General features: G+C 45.8%; 1 protein-coding gene across 9 annotated transcripts in view; it reads right to left on the bottom strand.

The window, feature by feature from the left end:
* The window catches only part of ZNF236 (zinc finger protein 236), a 192,993-nt gene that overhangs the window by 82,164 nt on the left and 98,248 nt on the right, over positions 1-12,581 (bottom strand). For all 9 annotated transcript variants that reach the window (XM_039521523.1, XM_039521529.1, XM_039521530.1 and 6 more), the window contains one exon: positions 11,663-11,766. In XM_039521523.1, the coding sequence (XP_039377457.1) occupies positions 11,663-11,766 (104 nt within the window). The remainder of the gene's footprint in view (positions 1-11,662; positions 11,767-12,581) is intronic.

The following is a 12,581-nucleotide window of genomic DNA, read 5'->3' on the forward strand; positions in this document are numbered from 1 at the left end:
GAACAATTTACCCTGATCGCGAGGGTGGAAGGCTGATATGGCTGCCAGGTGCACCTTGACCGAAGAGCAGGCAAAGCCCTGGTGCTTTAAGCGAAGCACATAATCCAGGATGGACTGCAGAAACAACTGGGTTGGGGAGATGTTGCACTCCAATGCCCAGCAGGAGAAGTGCTTCCACTTCGCTACATAAGTCGCTCTGGTGAAGGGCTTACAGAAGGCTCTCTTGGAAAGCAGAATCTTACTAGAACAGGCCTGTTCCCCCGGGTTCAGCCATGAAGCATCCAAGCTGTGAGGTGGAGAGAGGTAAGATTTGGGTGCAGGAGCCGACTGTGGTCATCTGAGAGCAGGTCTGGGTGGCAGGCCTGTAGCCACGGGGCTGCCACGGCCAGTTCCATGAGTGCGCTGAACCAATGCTGGTGAGGCCACACTGGGGTGATCATGACGACTCACACCTTGTCCCCCTTGATTTTCAACAGGACTTTGCCAATAAGCAGAATCAGTGGAAATGTGTACATCAGGTCTCCCAACCATGACAGGAAAAAGGTATCAGAAAGGTTGCCCCTGCCGTGGACTCTCGAAGGGCACTCCTTCCAGCACCAACTTCGGGTCAGTCCACCACTGCAGAGAGGTGAGTACTTTGGGGCGACCGTGAAGACCTTGTCCAGGGAGTGCCTGGACGGGGAACAGACTGTTGGCTATCCATATTTGAAGGAGGTGCAGTCTGAGCCTCGCACAGTGGATGACATATGTGCATGCTGTCATGTGACCCAGTAGTCTGAGACAGATCCAGGCCGTGGTGAGCAGATGTGTGGTGATGTTGGCAATTAGATCTGACATTACCCAGAATCTGTCGTCTGGCAGAAACGCTCTGGCTCGGGTAGAGTCGAGAACCGCTCCAATAAACTATCCACAAGACCAGGATTAATATTTATTTTTGCTCGTTTATCAGCAGGCCCAGTGCTCAACAAGTGGCTTGCAAGCATCTCGATGCATTGGACCCGGACAGGTCCCTGATGAGCCAGTCGTCAAGGTACATGTAAATTTGGATACCCCGACATCTGAGGTAGGTCACCACCACCAGCATGCATTTGGTAAACACAACTGGCGTTGTTGCCAGGCCAAACGGGAGCACTGCAAATTGGTAGTGGGCAGTCCCAACCATGAAACGTAGGAATCATCTGTGAGCACTGAAAATCAGTATGTGAAAGCAAGCATCTTTCAAACTGAGGGTGGTGTACCAGTCTCCTGGGATCCTGGCAAGGAATGATGGAGACCATATGAAACTTCAGCTTCTTGAGATACTTGTTAAGGTTCCACAGGTCGATGAGGAGCCGTAGACCTCATTTGGCCTTTGAGATAAAAAAATAGCAGGAGTAAAACCCCATTTCCCTTAAGTGCAGCAGGACTTCCTCCTGGGCTCCCACTCAGAGAAGGCCTTGTACCTCCTGGGTAAGCAGATGCTCATGACAAGGGTCCCTGAAGAGGGACAGGGAAGTGGAGTGGGAGAGGAGGGATAGAAATAAACTGGAGGATATATCCCCCTGCTACTGTGCTGAGGACCCACTGGTCCAATGTTATAGAGGCCCAGGCAGGGAGGAAGGTGACAGGCGGTTGGAAATAACAAGGGAGCAGGATCCAGGCTGGAAGGTCGCCCTCGAGCACACACTCAAAATGCCTGCTTACCACCCTGCTGGAAACAGGGTGGAGCTCAAGTGAGTGGAGAAAGCTGGCTGGTTGCCTTGCCGGTGCTTATAGCCCTTGCCCTTTTTACAGAAGGGCTCTGACCAAGGTTGGCTGCCGAATCTATGGGTCTGTTGCAGCTTAAACCACCTCCTTGCCAGCTCCAGCATGTATAGGCTGGCCCAGGGTGCGCAAAGTGGCCCTTGAGTCTTTCAGGCCATGCAATTTTGCTGTCTGTCTGCTCAGAAAACAGCACTAGACCATCAAATGGAAGGTTTCGGATGGACTGCTGAACCTCCGTTGAAAGGCACGACAATTGCAACCAAGACACCTGCCTCATTGGCCCAAACTATGGCCTTGGCGATTTCATAGAGTCTGCCACATCTGAGGCAGCTTGGAGGGCTGCCCAGGCTAATGCCCTACCCTCGTCCAGGATCACCAGGAATTTCTTCAGCTGCTTCCTCCAGCAGCGTGTCTAAGAACTTGACCGTGGACTGTCAGATATTAAAATCATAGCAGCCAAGTAGGACCTGGTGGTTGGCCACTCAGCTGGAGGCTGGAAGTAGAACAAATTTTTCTACTCAAGAGATTGAGCCTCTTTGCCTCCTTGTTCTTGGCATCAATCCCGGTTGGTCTTGTCTGTCATGTTGATTGGCTGCTGACACAACTAGTGAGCTTGGGGCAGGGTGGGTATAAAGATACTCATACCCCTTGGCAGGAACTTGGTATTTCTGCTCTGCCCACTTGAAGATGGGTGGCAGTGAGGAAGGTGTCTGCTACAAGGCCTTGGTGATTTTTGCCACCCCCTTGTGCACAGGCAGTGCCACCCTGGCTGGAGCTACCACACTAAGTAAGTCGAACAAGGAGTCCGAGGGTTCTGCCAACTCCTCGGCTTCCAGCCCCAAGTTGGAGGTGACCCTCTTTCAGAGCTCCTGGTGAGCGTTGGCATTGTCCCAGGGAACTGGGTGAGAGGGTCCTGCTATTGTCTCATCGGGTGAAGACGATGAGGAGGCAGGTACAGGTGGGTCTGCCAACTCCGCCGCCTCTACCACGGGAGCCTCATCCAAGGCTGGCTGGACCTGGGGAGCCTGCTCTGACTCCATGTCCGAGTTCGGGGGCGGGCGGTAGACTATTGCCGACAGTTTGTTGGATGCCCCCAAGGCCAACCTACGCCCCTGAGATGGTTGGGGAAATCCCTTCGGGTTTCAGAGTTGCCAAGAGGCAGGCCTCTGGCCATGTGGCCATGCTGTCACTGGTTGCCCAGCAGGGAATGCCGATGCCCGACAGCTGGCCCTGGCCCATGGGCAGGATCTCCTCCTCACTGTCAGAGCACGAGGAGAGGGATACATGTCTGGGGGACCAGGCCAGTACTGAAGCCTCCTGTCTACCTCAATCCTTTCGGCCCTGGCCCCGAGCCTCTGTTGAAGATCTGTAGGAAAGCAACGGATCACGGTGCCATGATCTCGGTGACCAGTGGTGGTGTTCAGTGGATTAGCGATGGAACCCTGGTGATTGATGCCTTATGCTTCGCTCGTGGTGCCACTCTGTCGAGCGGGAGTGGGAGCATGAGCCGGCCAATTGACGAGTCGGAGACCATCAACATGCTCGCGGTGAGCCGTACTGTTGTTCCGGCGACCAGTGCCATGGATCCAGAGACCAGCATCTTGACACCGCAGAGCTGTGCCCTGTGCTGGGTGAGCAGCTAAGACACTTCCAGTACTGGGGCTCTGAGCACTGGTGCCATGCCTCTGCGGGTCTGTGCCAGTCCACTGGTGATCACCACTTCGAGCCCGAGGAACGCTGCCTGGAGTCCCTGGACCAATCCTGGGGACTCCAGCAGGCCCGTGGGCTGGTGCCGTTGCTCAGGCGAGCATTGATGGGGCACCTCCTACAGTGAGGAGCGGTGCCGTACTGATGGGGACTGTTGGAAGGGTTCCAAGGCCAGTTTACTCCTCGAACGGGGTACATCCGTAGTCAGTGTGGGTGGCACTGGCAGGGACAGGATGTCTTTTGCGGCCAGCGTGGACAGCACCACCAGGTGCCGAATAACTCTGCCGCTCCCTGGGGTGGCGGGCAGGTCCTAGACTGGACTCGGCTGCTCAGCAGGAGTCAGGGCCCAACCTCCATCTGGCGAGGAAGAGCTGCCCCTCGTGGGTCTTTGCTCTCCTCCAGTCCTCTCCTTTCCCTTACGGGGCATAGGAGAATGTCATCTCCCAGCCTCTCTTTACTTTTTAGCTGATATCAAGGATGGGGAACGGTGCCAGCAGCACACTCCGCACCAAACCCATGGTGCTGGGAGCAGAGTCCGCCCTGGTTGGCTTTGAGGCCAGCATAAGGGCCGACTCCATAAGGAGTGCTCGGAAACTAATGTCCCGCTCCTTCTTGGTCCGCTGTCAAACTCTTGCAAATGCGACACTTGTCGCTAATGTGGGTTTCCCCTAAGCACTTCCCCATGGAAGCTGATTGATCACTGACTGGCACAGGATTTTTTGCAGCACTCACAAGGTTTGAAGCCCAGGGACCAGGACATGCCCCATCCCTAGGCTAAGTCCCATTTGGGACTAACAAACTACACCAAAACTACACTAAAGGAACTATAAAACTAACAATTTTATAACAGCTATATACAAAAAAGTTTGCAACTGGGTACAGTTGAGAAGGATAGGCTTGCCGAGGCAAGGAGACATTACGGCACCGTCACTGGTGGTAAGAAGGAACTGAGGGTGGGGGCAGCTGGCGGCGACTCTTACACTGGTGCTTATGCGCACCACTTGAGGGTGTCAGAGGTAGTCCCCTACAGATACCACTAACGGAAAAACTTCCAGCACCGGTGCATGTGGCAAGCACACACATCTACAATGGAATGGACATGAGCAAGCACTCGAAGAATGGAGGAGTGCCGTGTTAGCTTTGACAATCTCTGTGGCTTGACAGCTGATGGGGCAGCACCTATGGAAAGTGCATGAGTAGGGGTGTTGAACCGCTTCCAGAAAGGTGCACTCAAACTTTTTTTGTTTCACTGTTTTGCCCACCAAGAAGTACCATATATACTCATTCATAAGCCGAATATTTTTGGTAAAAAAGTGATGCATCAAAGAGCAGGGGTTGGCTTATAAACAGGTCTACACCAAAATTTGATGGATTTTAAACTCTATGGAATCATTGAATTGAATATCTAATACATTGTCATTTTGTTTACCTGGAGCATCTGCCGGTATGGAGCCCCTCAGCTCCCAGTGGCCGTAGTTTGCCGTTCTCAGCCAATGGGAGCTGTGGGAAGTGGTGCCAACCGCGGCCACTGGGAGCTGAGGGGCGCCGTGCCTGTGAAGGCTCCAGGTAAACAAAATGTCCAGGCCCGCTAGTGGCTTACCCTAACAGGCCAGGAGCCAAAGTTTGCCAACCCCTGAAATATAGGGTCGGCTTATGAAAGAATCATACAGTTTTTGCTATTTTTACCTATCCATCTTGGGGGATCAGCTTATAAATGAATGGGCTAATGAACGAGTATATACGGTACTTGCCAGCAAGGCTTCAATGAAAAGTATGGATTGAATCCATAGTGAAAAAATGCATCAACGCTGTCAACAAAGGGAGATTCGCAACTCTGAGCGAAATGAGCTGAGATACACACACGGTGCTGCTGAATTACAACCCAGTCCGCTGGCTTAGTTTTAATTACAGTGTACAGAGGCTGTTTGAGCTCCGAGAATAGTTGTGAAGTTTAGAATAAAGTTTCACCAAAAATAAAGTGCCAAAAGCTACAAGATCCAGAAGTACATGGTTGCCTGCTCTTTTTGAAAGAGTTACCACCAAAGCTTGCTTCCTTGAGCCTGGAGCTTCAAAAATCTCAGCTAACTATATTTGATAGCATTGAAATAATTAATATGTTTAGACTGACAATCACCGACATCATCCAGCACCTACAAGAGGAACAAGACTTCTCAGTTTTTTACTAGCTTAATCAGTTTCTCAGCTCTCAGAATGAGAATGTGCAGCATAAACTTGGCTTAGCTGTAACCAAATACCTAAGTATCCTCTTGGAGCAACTTGAAAATCGTTTCAGTGAGGGAAACTTTTTCCGTCAGTACACCTTTGTGACTGATCCATTCAACAATTCTGGTCAGGTTCTTTGCTGCAAACAAACTAACTGCCTTGCAAAACAGATTAGCTTCATTTGACTCTTTGGATTTAAGCTCTCTCAAGTTCCTCATGGTGAAAACGTGCAATGATTCAAGAATGAAAATATACTTCAGTCAACCCAGTGTTACAATACAGCAGTTCTGAAGTAACATGTACATGTTTGAGGACATCTACAAGCCCCTAGCTAAAGTTGCTTTGCTTTTCTTATCCCTGTTTTCACTACTGTGCTGTGTGACAGGGCATTCAGTCCACTGCATTTTCTGAAGAAAAAGTACCGAAACTGCCTCACTGATGCTAACCTGGAAATTTCCCTTCTAGTTTCACAGGGAACCTGAGATCCTGCAGACTTTTCATTCAAAGAACTCCTGAACTTTTGCAAATAGTCTGTTCCACACAATAGATGTGTTAAAACCCAGAACTTTAATTTCATTATCACACTGTATTACTAAAGTACAATAGAACAGGATTGTGTTTGTTGTTACTATTATCATTATTACTGGATTGGATTGATTTTTGTCTGTTTCTGAAAGAAAAGAAATGGACATATTTGCAGATTTTTTTCATTATTATTTGGACTTCTATTATGTCAAAGCATTTTTAAGTTTACTTCAGAATTGTTGTACAGACCAAAAAAGCAAAAGAATCAACAACAAAAAAGACAAGAATGTGCAAAGCACCTTATTTGTATTTCTATACTGTTTAGGTCCAGTAAAGAATAAAGACAACTGAGCATTATTTAATTATTGAGTCTATAAAAAAAATAACTACATAAATAGAGTACAATGATTTGGATATAGATATATAGATATATCTATATCTATATATATATATGTGCATATTTATTTATTTTTCCTAAAGTTAATAAAGTATTTTAGGAAAAAAGTGTCAGTGTGCCCATCACCAATAATTAGTGGCTGAACTCTGAGGCCACCAAAAAATTTGTTGGGAGAACTCTGATCTAAAATGTCTCATCCCATTAGAATTACCTTCATGCTGCAATGTATTTGTTACATTCTTTGTGCTAGACTGATTCCTCTGGGTCTTAACTGCAGGAGCTGATAACCCTTAGACTGCACCCTTTGGATGGGTTCTATCTATTGTTTAATAAAAATATCCTTGGTCTTTTGGTTTCTCCAAATCCCATCTCATGTAATTCAAATCCTTGTCCACCTTAGGGCTTGTCTTCTCTACGGGGCTAAGTCTACCTAAGTTACACTACTCCAGCTATGTGAACAATGTAGCTGGAGTAGACGTAGTTTAGGTCGACTTACCCCAGTGTCTTCATGGCACTGAGTCAATGAGAGACACTCTCTGGTCAACTTCCCTTACTCTTCTCGGAGAGCTGGAGTACCGGGGTTGACCGGAGAGCACTCTACCATCGATTTAGCAGATCTTCACTAGACCCGCTAAATCAATCGCTGCTTCATCAATTGCAGCAGCGTTTATCTCCCTGGTAGAGGAGACCAGCCCTAAGTTACCTAAAACAAGTGAAACAGCAACTTAAAGTGGGGCAACAATGGTGGCATTTTGTCCAGAATCATCAGGAAACAACAACAGAATTCAGCTCTAGCACAGACACACACAGTGAGCTTGGACAAGTTACTTAATTTTTGTGTTCCTCAATTGGGAAAGGAGGATATCCTTGTGAGGAAGAGTAAGTTATTTGTGAAGATTAATTCATTAGCATTTGCAATGTCCGTTGAGAGTGGAAGTAGATCAGGTTAAAATTTTACATACAAAAAGTTTTTCTGATCAAAATTGGTCTTTTCTGGAAACTGAACTTTTCACAAAAAATTGTCAACACATGGGAAATCTTCTTTTGTGAAATTTACCATGCTATGCATCAGTTTTGATGCATATCATTCCATTGCTAACATTTTTGTATGCTAAAAACATCTTTTTTGACAGCAAAAATATTTCATATTGATTTCACACATTACCTTAATTAACATTCCAATTATTAAAAAAAAATCACTGAAAGTTTCATGAAAAACATAAAATGGGTTTATTTCCAACCCGGTGAAACGAAACAGTTGAACTTCTCCCCCAAATTGCCTTTTCTTGTGAAATTATAGTTAACTTGCATTTCTACAATACCTTCCAATTAGAGCTAGTAACAAAAACAAAACAAAAAAAAAAACCCACCAGAGTTCTTTAACATACAAAAGTTTACAACCTCTGAAAAAAACAAACACACACACTCCCTTGACTCTGAAAATGCTTGCCAATCACCACTCAATTTCAAACACCCCATGTCTTCACTTTGAAGAAAGGTGATTGAGAAGCAACCACCTATTTAAAATAGGGTGTACTTGTACACCAGGGACATCCTGAGCACATAACATTCCTGGTTTTAGACCCTTTTTTTGGTGTTCCTAGCAAAGTGGCCAGGGCTATAATCCTATCATCTGCTCTACAAAAGGAGTCAACTTGCCACTTCTGCATACTGAATTGTCAGCATCTTCTGTATGGGTAATGTGACTGCCATCCAATAGTACCACAGGTTATGTATTTTGCACAGGTTGCACCCACATTTATCCTGTTATACCTTTGCAAGGGCAAAGGAAATTTATTTGCTTATCTGTACAATAAGTGGAGTTCTTTGAGATGTGTTGTCCATATATATATACTTTACTCTTGGTGTGAAGGTGCCCCACGTATTTGTGATCACAGTCTTCTGGCCAGCAACCTCCGCTGGGGCTACACTTGCTCCTTGAGTGTCCTCATGGTCTGTAACAAGGGCACAAAGAGCAGTATGGCCCAACTAGCTCTCAGTTCCTTCTCATCACCCATGGCTGTGAAAAAGAGTGCTTAGTGCCTACACCTTAACACACTTACCTTAACTGTTTTTACTATACTTCTTGCAGTTAGTGTTAGATTAGAATGAGTTAGCTTATTGACCTGTAAGCATATACTTTTGATAGGTTTCACATGCACCTTGAGTATCATCATGCTCCATACCAAGGGCATAAAGGACAAAGGAGCCCAATCACCACTCAGTTCCTGTACAGGAAAGTAATTTTTCTGTCTTCCATATTTTTAGACTATATATATATATATATATATTCTAATTCTAATCAGGCTAGGCAGCATCTTTTATTCTTGTGTATTAGTATTATATCATCCATGTTGTGGGAAAGGGGGGGGGGGAAATCCGAATTTTTTAAAAAGAAATATTCCATTTTGAAGCACCAAAGATGGAATGAGCGTGCGTGCGTGCGTGTGTGTGTGTGTGTGTGTGTGTGTGTGTGTAATATATATATATTACACACACACACGCACACTCATTCCATCTTTGGTGACTGACAAAGCAGTAACCTAATCTAAGACGGTTACTGCTCAGTCTAATCAGAGAGATCGTAGTACAGCTTTGCCAAAATAAGGATATGACCTTGATGCTTCAAAATGGAATATTTCTTTTTAAAAGTACGGATTGTCCCTTCCCCCACAAGTGGCTGCCTTACAGATATCTGTGATAGGAATACTTCACAAAGAAGCTGCGGATGCTGCCTGAGCCCTATTAGAATAAATCTGAACTGCAAAAGTCTAAACTAGCCATATCATAAGAGGACCTAATACAACCAGAAGCTCATTCAGACAGCCTTTGGGCTGAAATTAGATGACTTTCATTTGCTCAACAACTACTATAATCTATCTCAAGGAAACTATGAACTGATTAGTTCTTTGTAAATAAAAGGCAATGCTCCCCCACCGGAGTATGCAACCTAGCTTCTCCTTTATTTGAGTGACGTTTAGGAAAAAATATATGATTCAAATGAAAGTCCATAACCACCTTTCATAGGAATTAGAGTGGGGACAAAAATAATTTCAGAATGAAATATTGTATAGGGTGGGTCTACCATGAGGGCTTCTATTTCTCCAAATTCATTTTCCTGACATAACTGCAACCAAAAAGGAGGCCCTCATCAACAGATGTAGCAAGGAACAGGATGTCATGGGTTCATAAACAGAGGACTTGCACATGATGCTCCACATGTGCCACTACAGCCCCAAAGGGATGAATTCATCACCAGTATGGTTCTGATTGGAAGGTGGCACAAAAATAATTGCAAACGTGACTGGAAGGATTCAACCACCCTAGGTTCATCATTTTGTAGTATTAGGAATATCCAATGGATGTCTGCTCAGAATGTAAACCTATTTTAGCAAATCTTGCATGCAACAAAGGCCTAATTTTGGGATGGGAGAATAGGGGACTTAGATCTTTTCTTAATGGAAGCTTTCACAGGCAATCTACCTTTTTTTTTCCTCCAAGGAGTGATGCTCCTTATTCTCAAAAAGCTTTTTGTCTGTGTAAACGTGTGGGACTCACTGCTGCGGCGCCTCCTGCTGATTGTCTCAGGGAATGAGCTCATCCAGCCTCCCGAGAGCCCTCTGCAGTCTGGTGTCCCACTGCCGCTTGGCCCCCATGTCCCTCCCAGGATGCCGGTGCCGCTGCCCCCTGGGGAACCCCCACCCACTAGCCCTACTTCGCCTCAGTCTTGGCTACTGCCCAGTCTCCATCTAGCCCCTGTTCACTGGGGCAGACTGCACTATAAGCCATTCATCACAGGCAAAGGGGTTTGGACCTGCTGCCTCTGGCTACCCGAAGGCTGCCCCTGGAACCCAGTACCTAATAGGTCTTACCAGGCCTGCAGCCTGGGGCTTTCCTAGGCCGGAGCTCCCTGGCTCCCTTGGCCTTTCCCCAGCCCTGTTCCACTCTAGATACCTGGTTAACCTCCCTGCAGCCAGGCCCTTCTCTCTGAACGCAGAGACAGACCGTTGAGCTCCTGGCTCCCAACCTCTTATATAGGGGCAGCTGAGGCCTGATTGAGGCGTGGCCCCGCTGCAGCTGCTTCCCCAATCAGCCTAGTAGCTGCTTTCCCTGCCACAGCCCTCTCCCAAGGCTGTTTTAAGCCCTTCAGGGCAGGAGTGTGGTAACCACCCCGCTATAGTCTGTCTTACCAGAGACAGAAGCTGGATCCTTGAATGATAGACCTCTGGAACTGACAAATCCTGAGCTCACTGAAACACTCATAGAAAAAGGTGGAACTTGTCCAAAGAGTGGGACTAAAATAGTAGGGCACTTCTGCAGTCAGTCTTATGGAGCTGTCGGACAAAAACATCTGCAAACATACTTCCTTGGCTTCTGAAATCCTTTTCAAGAAAAAATTATGGACGATACATTTGCTGGGGATATGGGAGTCCCTCAGACAAAACAGGATAATAACCTAACTAACCCACTCTAATTTAACACTAACATTTACAAGACATAGGAAAAACAGTGAAGGTAAACACAACAAGTCATGGACACTAGGTAGCTCCATCTCATAGTCATGGACAGTGAAAAGGAACTGAATGCTGATTGGGGTGTTCTGCCCTTTATGCCCTTCGTGCAGGCACACAGGGATCATACATGGTTCTGAAGGATATTGCTGACCAAAAGACTCAGATCTCAAGTGCAGAGAGCACATGCACACCAGGAGTGGAATACGTATCTTTACACACATGTTTATGGACAAACACTCTAAGGAATGTATGTTCCCACAGCCAGCTTACTGAAATCTATTTGGAATAGTTCTCAGTGAGGATTCTCCACCGCTTGAAGTTTTGTTCAGAATGTTGTATTAACTTTGTTCTCTAAGGTGAACCAAATGATCATCAAAAAGCCTTCACAACGTATTTTTTATATTGACTTTCTACAAAGTCATTGATCAATTTTTAGATGGCACTGCTTGTTTCCAAAGCACTTAATGGTATTGGTCTTGACTACATTTAAATGGTAGTAATGTAAGAAAATAAGCAAATCAAGTGACACAGGCTAAAATGAAATATAACAGACCTGTATGAACGTCTGCTTTGATCTTCATTGTCCTCAAGAAACTGGGGGCGTTGGGCATGCAGTTCAAGTTCTTCTTGTGATTGATCTTGTATGAGGCGAGTAGTCTAGAAATCAAATAGAGATCCAAGATAAATCTTAAATCCAGCAATACTAAAGTCAAGGCACAAAAGTCTGTATCACAGACTTGGGGCAAGTGTACATCTCAAGTATTCAACAGAAATGGTATAAAAGCATAAATTTATAAATACACAAATTCTCTAAGAATTTAGACAGTGGATCTAAACATTAACAATGGACCAGCACTCCTCTACTGTGAGGCAAGGAGGGTAGCAAAAGTGCAGAGACAAAAGGGCTACTGGGGCTTACAAAACAGGATAAACAGAGCCAGTACACTACAAATTTGCCCTCTCACTGGGAGTTCCAACTATATCAAATTTGCAGTCAGGTCTTATTGTTTGGGTCATGTAACGGGCAAAATCAAAGAGCAGTCACTCTACATAGCCCTTTTATAGGACTAATGACAGCATTGCCTCACAGTGAGGCTGGTACAGCATGAAATTTGAAGGAAAAGGAAGCTCTAATGTAGATAGCTAGAAAATACTCACCTAACTCCTCTGGAGCTACTAAAACCCATCTTTTGAGGTGAACTGGGGGGTTTTCACCTTACTCTGCAGCATGGGTCACTTACAGGTTTAAATTATAGTAAATGATGGATTTTCTGTAACTTGAAGTCTTTACATCATAATTTGAGGACTTCAGTAATTCAGCCAGAGTTTAAGGGTGTATTATAGGAGCAGGCGGGTGAAGTTCTGTGGCCTGCATTGTGCAGGAGATCAGACTAGATGATCTTGATAGTCCCTTCTGACCTCAAAATCTATTAATCTAACTTCGCAGTTTCTCAGGTCTTCTGATCCCCACC

This window comes from Mauremys reevesii, linkage group 2, assembly GCF_016161935.1.
Source record: "Mauremys reevesii isolate NIE-2019 linkage group 2, ASM1616193v1, whole genome shotgun sequence".
NCBI classification, from domain to species: Eukaryota; Metazoa; Chordata; order Testudines; family Geoemydidae; genus Mauremys; species Mauremys reevesii.